Raw genomic sequence first — 23,439 nt, forward strand, 5'->3', positions numbered from 1 at the left:
ATTCGGATCAATTGATTGTCAAAAGCTGAATAATCAATACGGTAAATCGGTTTTTGTGTTAAAGGTATTTGAGCGAATGACCATCTTAGATGGTCATTTGCTCAGCGTTTTGGTTTCTGCTAAAGCTTACACACATATTTTTATAGTACTTTTGACTTCAAGCAGGTAACAGGCACATCACTGGATCTTCTACTGCACATTAGAGAACATATGCATCACAGTTGTACTGTATTAAGTTGTAGATGGGGAAATTTCAATGAAGAGCAATGTGCATGGGGTTATCCAATTCAAGGGTGACTTAGTTTGCAATATAATACAAAGTTACAATTATTGTCAGTGCAAAAATTATATGGATCAGAGGTAATGTTCCAAAATAAACACATTCTGCTCGGTAAAAACCCTTAACCATCGCAGTAATAAATATGCTACTCCTCAAATATTACTGCGGTCACAATGAAACAGCATTCTGCCAATTGTTCAAAAATATCTCACTCCACATCCAATAACGTGTGCTCAGTTATCATGGTTTCCTCGGTGCACACCATTGTCCAATAGATTTTGTGATAAATGAATAATTCTCTATATATTCCAACCTTTTCTCCAAAGAAGACGAAAATACATTTTACGCTGTATGTAGAAGACATCGCTTGTGCAGCTAAAACAATTGATTAATATAATTGGATTGCATTCATGCAAAAACCGGTTTCGGCATAGAACCTTCATATATCTTTGTCTGCAGAATATGTTCTCGAAAACCTTGAGCTATTTCTATTTGACCTCAATGCATCAATAACTATTCCAACAAGTAGGTGGATTTGTGACTTCAGGTCTCTATAAGAGATTTAATTCTTAATTTTTGTCCTGTTATTCCATTCATATGCATATTTATAATTCATTGGACAACATCATCGATATACTTTTATTAAGGTTACAGAGAATTTTTTTTAATTTCTAAATCAATACAAATGTAAATCAAAATAAATTAGTCCTACTAATAAAATGGAAAATTCAGCGTGACGTGAAATATTTTATTTTAAATTAGTAAACTCTCAACGAACGTATTTAAGTTTATAATTACCTTTATACCCACCTTTTTAATACAAAATATGAAGTAAGAATTTGTTCCTTATGAGGATTGAATAGAAAATATGTGCTATTCTAAAGATTATGATTTACTGCCATTGTGATTTATAAAAAAACCATTTCTTTAAATCTGCAGTGATTTCGTTATCGCGAGTGAAAATTTGAACTTTAAACTGGTAGAGTATTTAATTTTACTTCACTGGAACATGCAAAAAAGGATGAAAAGCAAGAAAAAATACACTGTCAGAAACCTATCACCTTGTGACAAATACATCACGACTGATCTACATTAAAGCAAGGATACTAGTACAACAGCGCCCTCTAACCTTTTTTGTCACGTGCAAAGATATATAAAACCTCCATAATGTTAAAATGATTTTAAGCACTTAAGCCTACTCGGATTTCATTTTACTTCGCAGTGTGGTCTCTTCGATGCCATGAAGATTTTTGTAAGTAACTTGTTTCTAAATATTTAATTAGTTAACTAAGATGGAATTATTGTTTAACTATCACTAATAATAAATGTTACGCAGTTGCGTGTGCAGTTTTAAGTATTTTAAGTTGTCAGCTTCCAATTTTAAGGATTATGGTTTTCTGTTTTTTTTTTACAAATACTGTAATTTAAAAATGTAAACGTATTCTGATTACATTTGATGTTTGCTTAGCCAATGAAAATGCACAATGGACAAAGTATCCAATAAAGGTAACTGATCCTCGCTGTTATGGAAGTTTTCTGTTTTATTTTTTGTTACAAATAATCTAAGGATATGAATTAACACGAATCCATTGATATTTACAAGCAGTTTGCATTAAAGAAAGGTCGTATTTACCATGGTACAATGGCACTTCTTCGGGGTTTCAAGGTAGCTGGGGGGACCCTTGAAAAACAACTTCTAAAAGAATGTTTTTAAGGGTTATTGGATTTTTCATCCTACAAAATAATAAGTCGACCATGGCACAAGCGGTTTACAGATGCCACATTCTAAATTCATTATTTTAGAATTGCCATATTGTGCAATTCTAAAATAACTGAACCATAAAGGTTATTTATTAATGTATACAATTTATATATAAAATATACTTAGCTAATATTAATTAAATTTGTATTGAAATAATTGTTTATGAGTAGGATGTATATACAGGATATCCGGATAGTAATGCACGTGCTAAGGTGCTATTTTTGAGGATTTTTGAGAAACTGGTTTCTTTTGAACCTACCTTAAAAAACACGTACAGTAGCTGCTAATAGGGAAAATGTCCTGAAGAACAATACACTTAAACAGATTAGTTAATATACGTTACATTTTAGGCGCGTTAACAAATAGTAATAATTCATGAAAATCTATCTACTGGGAATCGAGTTATTACACGAAGAAGGAAAAATAACAATAAATAAATTAGAAGAGGTAATAATTGCTTGATTGCTACTGGTCCAATTTTAATGAAATTTGGGATGGCTAGAGAAATCTTTATAAAAAGCACTAATAAAAAAAATGATGAAAATCCGTTCAATTCGAATCGAGTTGCTACATGCGGACGGTCATACAGACGGACATGGTGAAGACAATAGGCGCATTATGCATATATTAATTTGTTTGGCTAATAATTCATTAATTTGCTTTATTATTTTAATTATTTATGAATCTCACACTATGAAAGTCATAGTAGATTTTGTAAAATGAATCAAATTGCATTTGTTATGTACCAGAAACGTTTGAAATGCAATGAGACTGAGCTTTCATTTCTGCCACGTGACATGTCATGTCTAACATACCATAAACTTATACTGTAATGCAGTTTTGCCAGGGGAAACGTACATAATCATGCAAAAGTTAAGGTCTATTAGTGTCTCATTGCTTTTGGAAACTTTCTTGTAAATATAAACATTTTAAGCATAACTGAAATATAATAATCCTCTTACAAATAGTTTCTTTAAAAATACTAATGTAATTTTATAGGTGGCGCTATTCTCGGTGGCAACTATCTGGCTTTCAGTTTCGGCTATTCGTGCACCGATAGTCTCTGATGCTCGCCAACCTTTCATGTGTGTAGAACAGAGAGACCCTTCGTTATATATAGGTGTTGAAGAGCCCTGGCTTCCCAGAATTCAACGGTTTCGGCTTTATGCGAACCCTTTAAGACCGTGGCCATTAGTTTACGCTGCAAGGTCTTTGTACTTTAGACCAAAGCGACCTTTAATTTTTCCAATAGGTCTGTTTCATGTGTCATACGGAAGAGGACGAGACTATCGGTTCAGAAATTCTCTTCCTGATTACGGATTCGACACTTCGATGTACAGGAGAAGAAGACGAAGAAGTGGAGATGGCTTCTTTCACACATTTTACCCAAGTGGAGGTGGAGGCATTCCAGAATACACAAATCATCAGCAGTATGGCTATGATGGATTCAGGGATCCTAATTACAGGAACTTCTATGGCACTGATGATGCCCAACACTTCTCTGATAATTGGGAGGACTATGTTAGAGGCGGTTAGAGACCTTTGTAAGTTGGAATCCATTCACTTCTTTAGAAATCTCGATAATGATATATTAGGTAAAATGTAGAAGTAAAAACAATTACGAATGAATTTAAATGTTTAAGAAAAGACGAACTAGGGTAGAAGATTTGTAGCGCTGATTCGCTAGTATCTCCATTGCAGATATATTGCCAGTATAATGAATCTCATTTTGAAAAAAAAAAATAAATAAAAAATTATGCTTTCATGGGATGCACGGAAATTGATGGTTCCATCGTTCATAATGGACACAACGAAGGTTTGTTTGCAATAGTTTCCAAAGCTTTTGACTAATCAAAAGAAGGAAAGAAAGAAACACGTTTGAATTTACGACTGGGTGATGAATTTGTACATCCTACAAAGCCCAGTTTAGTATGGGTTGGATTTGGACTGTTGCACTATTGGGTATGTCTATAGAAGTGTGTGTTTGTGTGTTCACAGGACAATTTATATATTCTGCAGGCTGAAAAATCTGGAATAACTCACAAGGGGAGACCTAATCCCTTCGCCTCAGATCGACTAACTGCAACTCCAATTGAAGACGCTTTAGAAATTCCTCCAGTCTACGAGGGAGGGGCTTTTGATGAGTTCGTGGCAATGAAGGGTTTATTGGAGCAGTCTGGTAAAATGTTACTTTTCATCACAATTCCATTTCCAGTCAATACACTTTTGCCACCGATGTTGCGATACCTTGAGTCCAGCTGCAAAGAAAGTTTTCTCTTGAGTGTCCAGGAATGCATCTATTGCAGCCATGATGTCACGGTCGGTGGGAAAATGGATGCCAGCCAGATATTCAGATATTTTTTTCAAATTAGAAAATAGGTGAAAGTTCAATGGTTCTAGAGATGGTGGATAAGGGGGATTCAAGATTTCAAAGCCGCACTCATTGCCACTAATCACTTATTGCCATTGCTGCAATGGCAATAACAGACTGTGAGCAGGCGCTTTGTCCCGATGGAAAGACTCCTTTGCTGGTTATCTATTATCAAAGACAAGCAACTCGGCGTTTGTCTTTGATGTTTTCACTCAAACGCCTCACAAGGACTGCGTAATATTCTCCTGTTACCCTCTGGCCTTTCTGAAGGTAATCCAGTAGCATTACTCCATAAACGTCTCAAAATCCGATGCCATCACCTTGGAATCGATTTGGATTTTTTTGGAGGAGGAAAAGAGCTGTTTCCACTGTTTGGACACTGCTCCTTTGTCTCTGGCTGAAAGTATGTACCCACGTCTCGTCCATAGTCACAAGCCTTGCAAGGAAATTTGGTGGTGCTGCTTGAAAATGATGCAAATGTTTACTTCACAACTATTTTACATTTTTGATCTGCTGTCAATAACTTTGGAATCCATCGTGATAATTTAAGAAAATTATTTTTCTAAATTATAAAATTAAATTTAATATTTAAATTTTAATTATTTAATAAAATTAAGTTTAATATATTTTAATTTAAAATATTTTTAAATATAATCAAAATCTTTTTATTTCTATTTCAGATAAATGGAAATAATCTTCTCATCAGAGTGATTCATCCATCTATTTGCCATCTAATTTTCACAACATCTTTGGTATAACTAAAAAATTTGTTCCATTGTAAGATATTTAATAAATCGTTTTTATAATCTGCCTTTGATGTGATTTTTTGTAAACCCTACATTCTCAAAATTAATAAACATGAAAGCAATTAAGAACATAAATTATTAATTTAAACATAATAAAAAAAACTAGGAGACAGAAATAAATATTACACACCTTTCTGCAGTATATAATGAAATAATAATTTCAATTATAGCAGCCATTTTTGATTTTTGGAGTTGAACAATGATTTCGAACAGGGGCCACGTCATTTATTATTGAAAAACAATGAATTTCTGTCTGTGTAGGAACACACACAGTGGTACAAGGGTAGGTGAGGGTCTGGCATAGTTTTCGGAACCGTTTTCAATATCTTACGAGGTGCATATCGTTATGGAAAATTCTAGTTCTGATAAATACACCGAGAAAAGACGTCTGTTGCAAAAACATTTAGACGAAGATCGACTCTCTTTTATGGTAAGCAAGTAAAATTAAAATCGAAATTGATACCACAGAATATGAATGGAAAAGGCTTAAAATATTTAAAAACAGATGTTATACGAAATGCAACAAAAAAGCAGTAATTTTGTATAATATGTACAAGACACGATTTATTATGTGACACGGCCCCAATCGAGTATAATGAAATCATTCCACCAAACGTAAATAAAATTTTCGTTTGGTAGAAAATTTTTATTTCCTTTTATTATCCTCGATCGGGGCCTTGTCAGTCAATAAATTAAACCGTATATTATAACTACCAATTAATGATAAAAAAATTGCTAATTATATACTTAAATTTGATCTGCTTGATTTAAGTGTAAATATTTCTGATGTACAATAAAAATATCAAAATGATCAAATCACCCTGTAGAAGCTCTAGTATGAAATGAATCTGATTGTTTCATGGTAATCGAATCTCGTATTCATTTCAAAATTAATAACAAACAAGGATCAGAGAAAATTGAACGATTTTAGAGCTCTTGCCCTACATGATCAGATCATGCTCATGTTGGGCATGATCTGATCTTTTATATAAAAAATTGCAATTAATATTAGATGTATTTGAGCGTTAAGTAAAGCAGCATTTCTCTTAAAGGAAGATAAGTCTGAAGATTCCCTTGAGGTACCCGGAAATAAATTAACCTATCCTGTCTGGGAGAAACAGTTCATGCCAATTCCCACAAAACCACGAAAAGCAGGCTATTCAAGATTTTGGCATCCAGAAAAATTTCTTTCCGTTGAGCACGACACCGTTTTCAGATTAAACGCATCTCGTAAGAAGAAACCCAGAGCTCCAGGTGCCAAAATAAGGAACTTTCTTCGTAAACAGAACAAACTAGAGGAGGTTAGACCGACTTCCGTTTATCCAATAAATTTAATTACTATATGGAGAGTTCTCGCTTAACGTCGCAGCTATGTCTTAGAAAATGCGATTAAAGCCGAAACGACATTAAATGAAACAAAATTTCCCATAGCCATACTGTTGTGAATTAGAGTTTGGTTATCGGATTACTAGAAAATTGAGGACAAATAGGAATCCTACTAATTCTTTAAATTTAACCATTAAAATAATCTTTAATGATAACCATTACCTTAGTCTTTTGATATCAAAGCGACGTAACCGAACGCGCAATGCAATTCTTAAACGACGTACTTCGAAAGAACTTAAAGTAAAGCGCGTTAAGCGAGAACTCAATTTATATCTACCAAAAGTTGATTAGACTGGGCTATAGACAAAATTGTAGACTAACCCGGATCTTTACTGCGTTTTTAATTTTAGTGGCCACTGAAATCGGCTTTGCACTGTAGGCTGATGGACTTGGAAATCCTTAGTGTGATTATAAACGAGCCTGATAAAACCGTGTTGAAAGCAAAGAATATAATCACGCAGCGTATGTTGGCTCTTAAAATATTCTCCAAAGCCTTCTACAGCATTCATCCGGTAGGTGGACAACATACTTATAGCATTTGTGACTAATGAGGTATGATCACACACTATGTACCATTTCAAAAAGGTTCTGTTTTGTTCATTTTTGGAGTAGCTTTATGAATTTGGGTGTGTCGATTTCGAATATGACCTCAGTTTTTTATATGCTTCTCGTTTCTGTAGTCTTATTTAACATGAACAAAGTACCAAAGGAATCTATGTGGGTACTCATTATTTACGTTTTAGTTTCATGGACAATATTCAACTATCTATGAAAAGATACCACTCTTTGGTGTTGTGACTAATACCACTTTCCTCATCTATACCAATCGAATCAAAATAGTAGCACACGGATTTTGCGACAGTGTAAAAACGCATTGACGTATATTTTTGTATGTGGAGGTCTTGGATCAGAGATCCAATAGGTGGCACCATAATAATACAGGATGTATGGTGGAATATTTTCCATCTGCAGACTTTTTAAACTTTTCTGTATCCACTATACAAAAGTAAAGTCTTCATGTAGTTTGAAGGCTTTTTCCGAAATCGAGATTTAGCAAGAGACAAACACTTACGACCACCACAAAGCCGTACCTAAAACTTGGGAAGGTTTCAGATAGTATTAGTATTAGTAATGGCCGTATAGTGCAAGAAAGCCTATGGCTTATGCTGCACCAGCCAAACAAAAAAAAAAAAAAAATACCCCAATAAAACAATGATAAAAAAAAAATAAATAATAATAATTAATAAAAGAAAAGGAAATTACACCTATCATCCCATGCGCTTCCCTCACCCGAAGGTACTGCCCAGATGACCTTTGAATTTCCCCAAACTGTCGGCCTCTACCACCATTGAAGGCAACTTATTCCTGTAATTTATAACTCGCTGGCTAAAATAAAACTTCCTGCAGTCCAATCTAAACATTTCCCCCCGTAACTTGAATTTATGTCCCCTAGTTCTAGCATCATTTATAGTCTTAAAAATTTCGTCCTCATTCATTTTACTGATGCCTTAAACACCTCAATCAAATCTCCTCTAAGGTGTCTAGTTTCCAAACTCTGCAACCCACATATTCAAAGTCTTTCTTCATAAGGACGCCCTTTTGCCGATCTCACCAGGCGAGTTACCCGTATTTGCACCCACCCTTCCTTTCAAGAAGCTCGATGTCTTTCTTTAGGTGTGGTCTCCATACTTGAACACAGTATTCCAAGTGTGGTCTAACAAAAGCCTTATATAATGGGATTATCACGTCCCTATCTCTACTTGCAAAAGTTCGATAGATCATCGATAGGACACCATGGGCCTTCCTTGCAACCTGTTTACAATGCTCAGAGAATTTGATGTCTGACCGTATCGTAACACCCAAGTCTCTTTCCTCCAGTACTGGGTTTAGTTGAACTCCACCAAGTGAATAAGTTATTTTGGGATTACTGTTTCCCAGGTGTAATACCTTACACTTTGTTGGATTAAAGCATAGCTGCCATTTTTCTGACCATTCTTGAAGTCTATCTAGGTCTCTCTGAAGAAGCTCAGCTTGACAGCGATCATTAACTACTCTACCAATTTTAACATCATCTGCAAATTTAGACATCACGCCCTCTATCCCTTCATCGATGTCGTTTATGAAAATTAAAAACAACTGTGGTCCCAATACTGATCCTTGGGGAACCCCACTTCTTACAGCAACCCAATCTGAGGAATAGCCATTTATCACAACCCTCTGCCTCCTGCCCTGAAGCCATCCTGCTATCCATCTAAGGATTTTACCAGTGATTCCAACCCGTTCCAGCTTATAAAGCAACCGCTCATGTGGGACTGAGTCAAAAGCTTTGCTGAAATCTAAATAAACAATGTCGAAATTATTCTCTAAATCCAGCTGGTGAGTGACTCTTTCAAAATAGCGAACCAGATTTGTTAAACATGATTTTCCCTTTACAAAACCATGCTGAGTATCCTTGAGAATTTCAATTCTATCCAAATAATCCTGAATTCCACCCTTGACCATTGCCTCCATGATTTTCCCTACCACTGAAATCAGACTGACAGGTCGATAATTTCCCACTTCACTCTTAGAACCACCCTTATGTATGGGAGATACATTGGCACTTTTCCAATCCAACGGAATCTCCCCAGAGTCTAGTGATGCTCGCATAATAGATAGGGGCTAAAGGGACTATAAAAATTGTCATATTAGGGCCATCCAAGAACTTATGTCAATGTGTTATGCCCATGAATTGCATATATTCTCTGGTCTATTTGCCCGTTTTGCTGGAAGGAAAACCTACGTTTTCGAGGGGATAAAATCTTCATCTTCACACCTGAGACAGATTAACTAAGCCACGGAGTGCAAAAGAGAGTATAGCCCTCTATGGTCACAATTATGCGGATTTTTTATTGCTACATGATGATTACAGATTAATGATTCCAAATTTCGTCCAATTACTTTTGAATAGGCAAAAAATTAACTATTTGCCACATAGTTAATTGTTATTTTAAAACAATTTCAGGAAACTAGGGTAGCTCATTAGTCTCTCATCGAAGAACCACAACTGTCGTCCAATTACTTTTGAACACAGTTCGAATATAATTTTGCGATCAATACTTTTTACAATGCCAGAAATAAGATATTTCACCTAATGGCGATTATTGCGAGAGCTTCTGGTAAACTCAGTTAAATTAGGATTTCTCTTTCTTTCTCGACATTTCAGGAAATCAATGACCTTCTTTATTTAGTACTGAAAAAAAAAAATAAAAGTTACCATCTGCACTGCGTGGACACTTTATCAGAAACATGGAGGTTGGGCTATATGCAACAACCTATCATTAGACGACTGTGGAACAGTGTAAAAAAAATCACATGTGGTCTAACGAGTCTCGATTTAGACTTTTTTTTTGAGCCAATCGTAGGGCAAAAGTATGGTGTAAACCTCATGAAGTCCTGCATCCGTATAGACTGAGTCAGCTCATATCGTTAGAAAGTCTTATTACCTCCAATGAATGTCGTTCTGTTGTATCGGTCGAACTTCACCCTACAGTGATTGATTTTTACATGGATTGAAATGGATACTTTCAAGACCACAACGCACCTATTCAAAGTTCAAAAACTGTATCTGAATTGTTCAAGAATCATTTCGAAGATTTACATAATCTAACCTGGCCCCAAATTCTTCAGATCTGAATTTAATTCAGATTGTCAAAGATATGTTGGAAAGGGCAGTTCAGCTTCGCGATTCTACTGACCACAATACAGCTGACAAATATCTTGCTGGAGGAATGGTCAAATCTGGAGCTAAACTCCCTCAGACACCTAGTGGAGTCAATGCCCCCACAACGTAAAGCAGCTGTAATTCGGAAAAAAGGTGGACCTACCAGATACTGAATAATGGTTTCTAATTTTGAGTTTAATTTTGCTATGAAAATTTTTCTAAATCTTGTTCTCATCTTGATTGTAGGACAACCCTTTCCCCTCTTCTCATAAGACTTTTTGATTTCTTTTTTAACTTACGACATCGGCACTACCACTCTTATTGAAAACCAGTAATTTATTCGTTGTAGTATCTGCAGAAGCAGTGAAGAAATATTTTTAAGTAAACAAACTGTTCTTGATTGCAGATGATGATAAAAGAAAAGGAGAACTTGGAAAATATAGCTGGTCATCCCTTTTTCGTACATCTTTACGTTGCTGTGGAGACAGAAAGAAGGTTAGTTCCCATTGATCCGTAAAGTACACCCCCGTAAGTATTTCTACAATTGCGCAGTATAATAGTTTTTCATTACATTTACAGCTACATCTTCCTCATGAAATACATCGATGGAAGAAACCTCAAGTTCTACTTAAACGAACCAGAGGCTATGACTGAACGCAATATTGAGCTGTGTTTAGCGCAACTTTGTGCAGCCGTCATTTTTCTGCATGAAAAGAAAGGTGAGTTACTATAAAAGTCATTTTAAGATTGAAGCCTTGAGTTCCAAAATTCAAAGACAATAACACGAATTCCGAATACATCCCTTAAGTTTGCCTTTTCCTTGCATATTTCTGCTCCATCCTAACAAAAGTAATGGACATACACTCTCGCCTAAAAGTTTTGAATCACATATAGTAATATTTCAATGGTTATCCAATTAACTTGTCTTCAGAAAAGCTTTTGATACGGTGCTGCATGAAAGACTTCTATAAACTGAAACAAATTAGGATTATTGGCAAAGGTCCTTCGTTGGATCAAAGGCTGGCTAAGAGACAGAAGACAGGGAGTAGTCATAAGTGTACATACCTTGTGGTAGGACCAGGTAGGAAGTGGGGATCCTCTGGGATCAATATGTCTTGAGATAACTTCTGTTTCTTATCATCTTTTGACTTTTGTTAAGGTGGAATATATCAAACACAACAAGGCTTTCATCCTTTTGTATTTTCTTAGTATTTGTTATGTATTTCCTGAAGTATTTCGCCTATTTATGTTTTAGAAATTTTTTTCTCTGGCAGGCATCATCCATCGCAATATTACACTGGAAAACATCTTAGTTGCGAGTGATACCTGTTGCATCAAACTGATAGGATTCGGAGAAAGCACTGTAAGTAGTCACTGTCTATCCATACATCGTTTAGAACACTTCAAATATTTATAAGTATTGCAATTATTTTTTAATAATATTGTTGGAGACTGTTCCAACAATATTCGTTGGAACAATCTCCTTTCGACTCCTACAGTAGTTGGGATGATGGACAGATAGCCAACTTCAAAGTACTCTCTCTTCCGGACTATAAACACATATCTCGATGGACTCCAGAAAATTATCTCCAGCAATATTTCCAGTTTAACAGAGACGTCGGGATGCGCGTATAAAGTCAGATGAAAAATTCTTTGAAGACAACTATGCTTATTAAAGGTTAATGATATATAAAAAAAAAACCCATGAGCCAAAGCATTATGACCATCTGCCTAATAGTGTCTTGGATCTTTCGCCTTGATAACCGCTGACATCCAGCGTGACATCGACTTCAGGAGGCCTGTTTTCTTCAAACTGTACAATCTGGTTGTAGCTGTTCACTTGCTCGCCATCGAATATGCACCGTCCATTGGCACGATGGAATTGGAACTTTGATTCAACAGACCAAGCGATTCTTTTCCAGTCGTCCAATATCCAGGATCTATGCTGCCGTGCCCACCTCAGTAGGGGTTGTCAGTGACGGTCGGTCAACATGGGCACATGAACAGGTCGCGTACTCCGTAGACCCTTCCACAAGAGCGTCCGCTGAATGGTGTGCTCAGGAACATTTCTCTGTACGCCCTTGTGTAATCTGCTGTTAACTGCAGGATCTTGAGCCATTTGTTGTCCCAGCACGTTAGGTGGATGTGTATTCCTCTTGGGATTAATCCCGCAACTATAGCGACCCTCGAACAGCCGACAATGCCTACGATTGTTGAGATGCTGGCCCATCTTCCTTGTGCTGCAAATCATTTCTCGTTCAAACTCAGGCAAGTCCTTCCCTTTCCCCATTGAACGGTCTTTGTACAAACGAAATGACAGCCACTATTACGTGCAATTACTATATATGCTGGCTGAGTCGGTGTCGTCACTGCTAGGCGCTGTGAGATCCATCCACTTGGTGAGATGGTGAGATAGGGTTATCATAATGTTTTGGCACATGTATACATTCATTAGAGAATAAGTCCAAATAAGTCCAATTGTTCTACTGTCACCTTCTAGAACATATCCGTATACATTTGAAATCGTGTTTTCTTCTTCTTCTTCTTCTTCTTCCAACGAGCACAGGATGAAGACAGTTCCCATCGGTTTGCAGGCACGCGAGGCTACATTGCTCCTGAAATCCTACGAGGAGAAGAATATGGTAAGATTTAACCAGTGGAGAATTTCATTAATTTCATCCTTAAGCCTAATGTAGTTTGGTCTACGTGATTGCCATTAACTTTTACCAGTGATGAAGCAAATTAACAAAAATTGTATGTGTTTTGTGGAATAGATTATACAGCTGATTGGTGGTCAGTGGGTGTGGTCGCATATCGTCTTTTGATGGGAAAATCCAGCTTGAACCCAGAAATAGTGGAAGAAAAAATAAGCATCAACGACAGAAAAACAGGCCTTTTTAAAGGTAAGCCTATCTTTGAAATATATGCAGTGTGGTCAAACCAGGGTATGATGGTACACACGTTTGAGTTAACCACGGTTAGTTCAAGCTCACGTGACAGTTAAATACTGTGATGTGTTTATATTCTTGATGTCTTATGAACTCCCCTGACCTTGTATGAACAGAGAAATATTTTTAGTTATTTATTATTATTATTATTTATTTGTACTAAAAGTGATGGAGCAACTGGGTTTATTAGAGGTTTCGAGAATCTTCCAAAAATTACAAAATTAAATAAATAAATTACCCTCTCTCTTTCTTTCATTTCGAACACGTCGTTTTAAATATGGAAATGTGAAACTACTTTTAACAGATTTAAAATAAACTGAAAATTATTTGAAAATCTTAACAATTTTCTGCTTTAGCATTTTATATAGGAACGATAAAAAATGGAAAGGTAGTTATTCCCGAAATCCTGGGTAAATATAAAAAACAATTCTTGGAAGAATTGCTACAACTGGTGAGTAAATAATTTTGTTGTTTAATTAATAGAAACCGAATGATAATTACGAAAATTGATTTTTGTTAATGTTCGCAAGAAATAAAATATTAAAATATTTGACTAAACGTTACTTTCCCCCCTTCGATTGTCAATTATGTGTATAACATTAAATTTAAACAATTAAATGATTCTCTATTTAATGAATTCATTCAGTTAAACATTAGTTTCACGGGAACAGTTTATTAAACAAAATTGTTTAAAAAAATATTCTAAAGATAATTGAAAATTCAAAAGGCATTAATGCTTTAATTTTTTTTTCTCCTCCCTGTCTCGAATTTATAAATAAGATAAAAAATTCCTCAATCAAAAGAAATATTTATTTTATATACGTATTAAGTCCATTATGTAATCAATATTATTATCATTATTTTACAATTTTATGTAATCAATTACAGTATGTCAAAATATTAAAATTTAAACCACGAGAACTTGTACAAATATACTGAAGATGGCAGCACTGTCAGCATTATAGTAATGAACCCAATTTAAATAGTGTACAGTGTATTTACAATACACTACGATGTAAATAAAGTAAATCGGAAATAAATCAATAATTAATTTTATTAATCTATTTATTAACTTTTCTATTTAAATTTTTCTACTAGAAATTATTGAAATTCATTTATTTATTATTTTATTATTATTATTTATTTTTTATTATTTATAATTATGTATTTACAATTATTTATTATTTATTTATTTATTACTTATTATTATTATTTATTTATTTATTATTTATTATTATTATTTATTTATTTATTATTTATTTATTTATTATTTATTTACTATTATTTATTATTTTTTATTTTTGGTTATTCTTTTATTGCAGCACACGAATCCTAAATTAAATCGTAAATACTTTTCATTTATAATTCTATTCGATATTTTCAATAATTTACTCTTCTGATTTAATTGAATGTGTAAATAAATTGAAAATAAATCAATAATTAATTTTATTAATCTATTTATTATCTTTTCGATTTAAATTGTGTCCCTAGAAATTATTGAACTTCTTAATTTTTAAAGGATCAGAAACTTCGCCTCAAGAGTAAGGACATTGTGAAGCATAAATTTTTTGGCAAATCGATACCCTGGAAGAAGGTAAGTTAATAAATAATCAGATGCGTGTTAATAATGTTATTTATGCTTTAACAAAAAAAAATTATTTTTTAAAAAAAAGATACAAATAAAAATTCCTTCTAATTATTTAATTTCAGTTCAAAAAGGGAATTGTTCCAACTGGTTTTGAGTTAAGCCTTGTCTACATTCCTTTCCCGGCTTCAAGTTCCTTTATTGTAAGATTCGTTAATCTAATTATGACAGTTGCTTAATTATTAAAATATTAGTTGAAAGTAGCTACTGACTAAACTGACATCTCATCTTACAGTGTTCATTTTCTACTAGGATGGTTCGAGGTAGACCCAGACAGATTCTCACAAGAAACACACAAATCGCTCATACTATCATTACTTTTCAAGGTATTCTCTCTCTCTTTCTCTGTGTACCATGATGTATTTATTCCAAATCTTAGCAGATCATTGATGCTGCAGCTCAGAAAAACACGTTGATCGATCACAGCAACTTAGGACAACGGATATCCGTTGGCATACAGTTATTCTATTGTCATTCGAATGATTTTCCAATGATTTTCCATAATCGAATGATTTATTATAATCAAATTATTTGTCATAATCGAATGATTTGCCATAATCGAATGATTTATTACAATCGAATGACAGAATGAATCATTCAAACGATATGAGTGAAATCGAAATAATCAAATGATTTGCTATAATCCAAATAATCAAATGATTTGCTATAATCCAAATAATCCTTTGCAACCTCCGATTATGCCCATCAATAATTTCGCTCATTGCAAGAGGGCGGTTTGTTCAGCATACAGTCTAAGCTTTTTGGACTGATTCATATAATACTGTGGTTACCAGTGTTTAACAAATGTCCTTCAATACCTTGCAGTAAAGGCCTGGATTCGCATCTCATCAAAAGGGGAGGAATTTCATGGATTTTATTATGTTAATGAATTGATAGACACTACACTATTATATCACGTGGCAGATTAAGTAATTTATTATTGAAATAATACAATTTAAAGGAGTTGAACCACCTCAATGCCAAACACTTAAATTTTGGCTACGTTTTGGGAACTCACTGTTTCCTGTCTTCAGGCTTATGGGGGGATAGAACTTAAATATAAATACATAGATAGCCGTAAATAGCTTAAGTGGTTAGTATTGAGGCGGTTCAACCCCTTTAAATTGTATAATTTTCATAATAAATTACTTAATATACCACGTGATATAATAGTGTGGAGTCTATCAATTCATTAACATAATAATAAACAATCATGTAGACCGCCCTTTTCCAATAATTTATGTACTTTCTTCACACCACGACTGCATGGCTGTCTTCCCCAACGGAAACTTCTGTTTTTCATCCAGTAAAACTGGAAAATCCACCACAGAATACATACAATTTACAGACACAAATCTAGTGATGGCTCATAGTTTCCTTGGCGATAGTAAATATATACTGAAGAATAAACTGCAGATCAGCCTCTAACCACACTCGTATATTGTAATAATTTCTTTAAAAATATTTGAGGTATTGATAATTTTTTGTTTTGGTAAATAGGATCGACTGATATTTTTTCCCTGTTTCGCAGCAGAAGTATTGTATAAATTCTTACGTTATACACTTAGTTTTCTGAAACCAATGATTAACATTTATGCTCATTAAACACTGATATTAAAAATATGAATGAATAAATCTTTTTCTGGAACATTGCAAAGACAAAATTCAATATCTCTTAATCCTTTGGATAAAAATGAAATTTGGTCCTGCGATAGCGTATAAGTACCAACATATCAACAGGTTACAAATCTTTCGCCCAACATGCAACGTATAAAACAGTACATAAGGAGAACTGATTTTTCAACACATTAAGTTATACTTTTTTTGGTAAAAAGTGCTTCATTACAAGAGAATGATATAATTTTCTTAGATGGAAGAGGAAAATTCGGACTATATTCAAAAGAAGACATCTAAAATAGGAATCCCTGTAGTAAGTTGTAATTATGTTCTGGAACACTTATTTATTTTATTAAGGTTGTTTTGTTAGTCAAGCAATCGAGATGGCCAATAAATTGGATCAGGATTCAAATAGGTATAAATAGGACACTCAGTATAAGTTGTTGTTGTTGTTATATGGTTTTAGGAGCATCAGCGACTAAAGCCACATTTCACCGTATATACTGATGTAAATTCGTGGTTGATTTTCTGTTTGCTGAACGAAGAACGCGAGTTTCCGGGAGGAAAAACGCTGCCATCGCTTGAGACCAACTAACTCAACCACGTTGTGAAAAAGACCCATAAAAATTCCTCATGTCATCTGTGGCACTCGAACTGAGGTCTTTTCCCGTCAGGATGGGAAGAACCGCAATTCTACCAACTCTGCTACCCCACGAGGGCTCAGTATAAGAAGGAAGTTTTGAATTAGATTACGTGCTTAATGAACTAGCTTGTATTATTATTATTATTATATTTTTTTTTATATACATAGTGTATATTATTTCTTATTTCCCCTGAAATAAGAAACAATGACAACTATCGTCTTTGATAGCCTTTGACTGAACAATACTTCTTATGAATTGTTTTATGTGCCTTTGATAGCCTTTGACTGAACAATACTTCTTATGAATTGTTTTATGTGCCTCTGCATTTGAAAATTTAATATATTTCTCAAGATCTGATCCGTCTAGATAGGAAAAACTTTTGCCTAAATCGTGGGGCCTGGTTAGTCGGTCAGTAGTGAGGGTAGAATCGTTTAATTTTATATCTCAGAAAATCGGGTTTTCATCCAGCAAATAGGCAAAACGACCATAGAAGTCCACACACTTTTTTTATAGACATAATACACTGACACCAATGACCTTAGTTGCCTTTGTTCAAACTTCAGAAAAAAAAAGTAATCCAAGAGTTATGGAAAAAAAAGAAGACACTAAACTACGCCACGACAGATCCTTCCTTTTTTTTTTTTGAGGTTGAACTTGGAAAAGTGCGATTCTTCTCCTATATACAAAGCCACCTAAAAATAAAATGAAATAAAATTATAAAGATAAAACAGGGCAGCATTTACTTCCAGCAGCGCGAACGACTACCCACCCCCCAGGCCAAGAAGACGCATTCCTATACTCATCCACCACTTTTTTGTAAATAAATAAGATTATAAATAAGTTGATTTAGAGTTTGTAAAGTTTTTCAGGTCCACCTAAATCTTCCAAATCTAAGACTTCGATTAAATTATGGATACAGAGTAATGCTCGGTACCTCACCGTATGAAACCTTCATTACATATTTTCCTTGCTCATGACCTTCTAATACTTCAGAAATATTTTCAGGTAGAACAGCAATAGGACCAAGAACTTTTTCCATAAGTGAATAGCTGACCAAAGCTCCATATATCTCACAGGGTACAGTAAGAGGACACTTTATGCTTGTTCCATTCTCAGTATCGTCCCTATCCATTGATATTTCATCATTGCCCTCATTGTTATCTTCCCAACCATCTGTGTCATCTTCACTGCAACAAATATTTGTCAGTATCTCTAATGTCACTTGTTTAGCAGTTGAGCATTCTTTACCTTTTCAAAAATATGATTTACAGGTTCCACCTTAAGTAGCTTTTTAAAGTTCTCAAGGTCAGCTATAACTAGAGTGATTTGTGTTTCCTTAATCACTTTTGTTACTGAAGTTACCATCACATGAGAACAAGAAGGTATTTTATCGCGTTGCACATTCATAATTATTCCTGCTACCAGTGTTCTCAAGAGAACAACAGAAGGGTCGTGTCCTTGTAAATCCATTAGGGTCTGAATAGTTTGTAAGGTACCACTTTTGGGAAGTAAAGAGGCAGCTTTAGTATTATTTTCTGACACAATGTGTAGACACTGACAGACGGCAACAACAACCTCCATAAATATCTACATTTAAGCATCGCAGGAGAACAGTAAGAAGCTTGTGGTGATTAAAAATATCCACTGCAGTACTACTACTTTCACACATATCCCATAATAAATATGTAGCTTCTATAAAAATCTCAGTCCCAGTGTCCGCATTTGTTGCAGTAATCTCGCTTCTGATGAATTTTGTGCTGCTTGTGAACCCATTTTTCTCTCTGATGCTTTGGCTGGACACCAGTTGCAGTTATACTGCTCGAAAAGGAAAACTAGAAGGGTCATCAGATCTCGGTCCACCATACCTTGAGCCACTTTATGTCCTCCAAGCAAGGACAAATTCCTAAATGCACCGCTGATGGCATGCTTTATAGCCAAACTAGGATCAACAAGGGGCGGTCCTGCAATCTTTATAACCTTGTTATCTAGAAGTGATGATACTACATCAGTTGGGTAGCGAAGTTAGCAATAGTGCATGCAGCATTTTCCTTATCATCTGCACTGGGACTCTGCAACTTCTCTATAAATAACTGAACTGTAAACAATTCCTTAACATCTTCATTTAACTCTTCGATTTGTTCTTGGATATCCTTTACACTAGTTAAGCCAGTTGGACAGCTGCGTCTCGATTTCACTCTCTTATACTTGCACTTTCCCATCATATGTGAATTTACAAAACCCAGTTACAAACATCACCACATGTCACGTCATGTGCGCCGAATAATGGAAGCCATGTAAGAGGAATTGTTCAACACTAGCTCGATCAAGAGGACTTGATCGAGTTAGTGTTGCGTGAAGAGAATTTTTTAACCGCGTGCCACTGACGATCGTTTTGAAGCAAGTAACATGTTGGACATATAGATTAAACAGTGATATGTGATTTGTTATTGTGTCAGACGGGGCTTAAATGCATCGGAGACAAAGAGATGAATGAAGCGTATGGTAATGTCTTGGTAGGACGGCCATATTCCGGTGTGGCTGAACTTTCCGGCGTGAAGTGGTTTCTCCATCACGTCAACACCAGGCCTCATATTTTGCAGGTAGTAGTCATTGCCATTGGTGCCGAGGTTCTGCCACATCCTCCTTATTTCTCGGACTTAACCCCATGTGATATCTTTCTGTTTCCACGTCTGAAGAAAGCTCTGAAGGGCAAGCGTTTCGCGTCCCACACAACGATGCTTGCAGAGCCACAACGGAAGCATTTCGCAGTCTGTCGAAAAATGCCTTGCAAGAAGCATTTAATGGGTGGTTTCGACAGTGGCGAAAGTATTTAAAGTTCAAGGGAGAGTATTCCGAGAAGGAGAAATCCACAGAGGATTCAGATGATGACAATTAAGATAAGATCTTGCACTAGTCCGCGAATTAAACGATCACCCCTTGTATAAGGTTCCAAAACACCCAATATTACGCACCTCCCACTATATGATCCTTATATACCATGCTGTTACAATAAAAATATTTCACTCCATATCAGGCATGTGCCTGTTTGCCATAGTTACTTAGATAAACACCAATCACCAAATTGTTTGTGCGATAAATGGATAATTCTGTATATAAGAATGGACTACAGGCAAATGAAAGGTAGAATGTTCCCATGCAACATTCTACCTTTCTGTCCCAATCAATCAGAAGTAAACAACATAAAACATTTATATTTTTCCAAAATATATTGGCCATGTTTCCTAAAGACAGGTTGCGTTTGAAATATCATTTATTTCATTGTCATTACAGAAGAAAAAAGATCCTCTTCGTGGTATTTCTATCAATACAGTTCCTTCTCGAGTTAATAATCCATATAGTTCCATAACTGTAAGTATTATGTACATTCTTCATAAAAGATATATGTGACTGATGTTGGCTTTAAATTATACGCGAAATAACCAAAGATTAATTTTGCACATCTGTTTTCGAAGCCAGATAACCAACCTTTTTTTTTTTTTAATATTTCTTTCAGGTTTAACTCAAGTGACAATTTATTCTTTCGTTATGGAGTTGAGTTTCCACTCAAGAATAATGCACTCAAGTTTTGGGATTGCACTCTTCGTATAAGATGTTAGAAGTTTAACATTCAACAATTATTATTGAGATATAATTTATAAAATAATTCTGTTTGGTGCTCAATGGAGGGAAGATTCTACGGTGAATGTAAAAACGATTGGTTTCGTTTACAATTTTTAAGGATGTCGAATTCGATCTGATCAATAAACTTGTTCAGTGAAATCAATACTTTGTAATCTATAAATACTGTATTTTTGTTCATAAAAATATTTATTGCCGGCTATAATTTTATAATTTATTTTAATAAATTATAATAATTATTTTGAAATAACGGTACTGTGTGACAACATTGTAATACAGAAAAAATATATCCAAATATTCAGCAATTACTTTTGGACAATTTATAGATATTATCAGAGATATTATTTGATTTTAATTATATTTTATTTTAGCGTATTGGTTATGTGCAGTTATTAATTTCATAGATAAATATTTCCTCCATCTGTATAAGACAAAATAGACGCATTAAGACCTCATTTGCAGTCAAAACTTTATATACCATGCCAAAAATTGCTAACGGTGTCAAATGTGCACTAGTACTGCCATCTACTGAGACATAATGGAACCAATGCCACTTTCTATTTAAATTCAGGAATACAAAAGTTTATTAGCACTGATGAAGGATTGTAACCCGGAATAGTATCACAATTCCATTGTTTAAACGTTCCTGGCCCTCTATACCTCGAAAAAAATTCGCATGGCCAAGCCAGGAAGTAGTTAGACAATCTTAGCTGAAGGTGTCGGCTAGCCAGAGGAATTAAAACTTGAGATTTTCTGTGGTTAAATGTCTGCCCATCGTTGTTGTTGTTATTATACAGTTTCAGGCGCATCAGCAACTAAGGCCATGCGCATTATATAATATATTTGTAAACTGAGTGTGTTCTGTGGCCGATTTTCTGTTTACTGGACAAAAAAACCCCAGTTTCCGGGAGAAAAAAAGCATTCTACCCATGCCTGAGACTGACTAACTCAGCCACGTTGTGAAAAAGGCCCATAAAAATTCCTTCCGTTATCTACTGGTTTTCCAGCTGAGGTTTTTTCTAACCGGTGAGGAGAAGAACGGCGATTCTACAAAATGTGCTACCCACAGGGGCCGTCTTCCCAGGTACACCCAAAGACCTTGAGTGGTCCTCCTTGTGGTCCTCGCTAATAGGACAGCGGTTACGATCACGTTGTCCTCCACTGTGAAGAAAAGATAGGGTTCAAATCTTATCTAGGTGGGAGCAGTTTTTATGCTCCTTTTTGACATCAAGGCCCAGCTTCTCGGCCTCTAAGTGGGGTGCACGGATTTCTCTACTGGAAATTAGATTTTCTCAATCAACAGAACAAACTGGCCATAGAATTCATTAACGCAATTTCCAGACACAATTCAATGATGCCTCATGGTTTTAGTTACTTTGGCGCAAATACCAAAATTATTCGATTATCGAATAATGTATGTCAAGGAAAAAACACCCTTTATGCTACTCAAGAAGTACACTACTCGACAAAAGTAACAGAACACGCAGAAAACATGTTGTAATTCTTGCAGCTTGCAATGAAGCGATACAAAATTTGTCATGGTGGTAGTGTACCATAGAATAACCATGAAATGAGGAACAGTGAGAAACTTCGGACAGGTATAAGGGACATTTATAGGGGTTGTATAAGAATTACCAAAAAAGTGACGTTACAGAAGCCAATATAAGATGCTCGAAAATATAACCGCATGACATAAGTACGGCGTATGCTCCCCTCCAATGGGCAAACAGATATGACAGCGATGAATCATGATCGATATAAGGGTGACTATAAGATTCTGTTGCCAAAATTCCATTCTTCCACCAGCACAGACTCTAGCTCACCAATGGCCGAGGAGTTGGCTGTTGGCGTGCAAAGCGACGCCCAAGGGCATCCCACACATGCTCGATCGAATTTCATTCTAATGATTGAATATCTTCAGTTTCCAGATATTCCTCCACAACTTCAGCTCTATGAGCAGTGGAATTGTCGTGTATGAAAAGAAAATCTAAGCCAAACGCACCCCTAAAAAGCCGCACATAGGATTCGACGATCTGGTCTCGGTACCTGTGAGTAGTTACGGCACCCCTATCAAAAAGTGAAGAGGGGTGCGGCCGTTGATCATTATTCCACCCCACACGAGAACATCGCCTCCGCCATAAGTGTCCCTTTGTCTGACGTTGGAGGGACTGTACCACATTCCTCGTTGTTTCTAGATGAAATAATGTCAGGAATCTGTTTGTAGGATAAAACGGGACTCGTCAGAGAACAGAACTATACCTCATTTGTCAGGGCTTCAAGTCACATATTAATGGCACCAGTTTCGATGAGCTCTGTAGCAGCGATTTGGCGTTAATGGGATACAAACCAATGGCTCCTTTGCGTAGAGTCCACTTGATCTAGCCTTCTTAAAATAGTCCGGTTGGAACTGTTTTCACCTGTGGCCACAGCAACCTCAAGAGACATTTGATGACAGGACATCTTAGAGTTTCGTCTTGCTGTTAGAGCAAAATAACGGTCTGTTCTGGTTGACGTAGCCTTCAGGCGACCTTAGCCAGCTCTTCTTGTAATGGTTTCTATCTTGCGAAACTGCTTCCATAGTACCGAAACGACACTGCGTGACATATAAAACCAATGTGCTATCATCTGCGACTGCCCG

General features: G+C 35.5%; 2 protein-coding genes and 1 pseudogene across 2 annotated transcripts; 2 read left to right on the plus strand and 1 right to left on the minus strand.

Moving 5' to 3' along the window:
- Positions 1 to 1,421: 1,421 nt before the first annotated feature.
- LOC150082697 (uncharacterized) lies at positions 1,422 to 5,223 on the plus strand. The gene is made up of 3 exons (XM_090378759.1): positions 1,422 to 1,532; positions 3,042 to 3,586; positions 5,094 to 5,223. Exons 1-2 carry the CDS (start codon positions 1,521 to 1,523, stop codon positions 3,576 to 3,578), a joined length of 549 nt encoding a protein of 182 aa, XP_090234885.1. The 5' UTR covers positions 1,422 to 1,520; the 3' UTR covers positions 3,579 to 3,586; positions 5,094 to 5,223.
- A 342-nt stretch (positions 5,224 to 5,565) lies between these two features.
- LOC150082698 (protein kinase C iota type-like) lies at positions 5,566 to 11,725 on the plus strand. Its single transcript, XM_090378244.1, has 5 exons — positions 5,566 to 5,649; positions 6,956 to 7,117; positions 10,715 to 10,803; positions 10,888 to 11,027; positions 11,583 to 11,725. Exons 1-5 carry the CDS (start codon positions 5,566 to 5,568, stop codon positions 11,723 to 11,725), a joined length of 618 nt encoding a protein of 205 aa, XP_090234370.1.
- A 6,283-nt stretch (positions 11,726 to 18,008) lies between these two features.
- Positions 18,009 to 19,381, minus strand: LOC150082699 (HEAT repeat-containing protein 3-like; annotated as a pseudogene).
- Positions 19,382 to 23,439: the final 4,058 nt, after the last annotated feature.

This window comes from Mastigoproctus giganteus, chromosome 7 (assembly GCF_048544385.1).
Source record: "Mastigoproctus giganteus isolate SK-2022 chromosome 7, ASM4854438v1, whole genome shotgun sequence".
Classification (NCBI taxonomy): domain Eukaryota; kingdom Metazoa; phylum Arthropoda; class Arachnida; order Uropygi; family Thelyphonidae; genus Mastigoproctus; species Mastigoproctus giganteus.

Coding starts and splice junctions, on each gene's coding strand:
- LOC150082698 (XM_090378244.1), top strand. CDS start 5,566: ATGGAAAATTCTAGTTCTGATAAATACACCGAGAAAAGACGTCTGTTG. Junction 5,650..6,955: donor AAGATCGACTCTCTTTTATG/GTAAGCAAGTAA, acceptor TTTTAATTTTAG/TGGCCACTGAAATCGGCTTT. Junction 10,804..10,887: donor GCTGTGGAGACAGAAAGAAG/GTTAGTTCCCAT, acceptor TTACATTTACAG/CTACATCTTCCTCATGAAAT.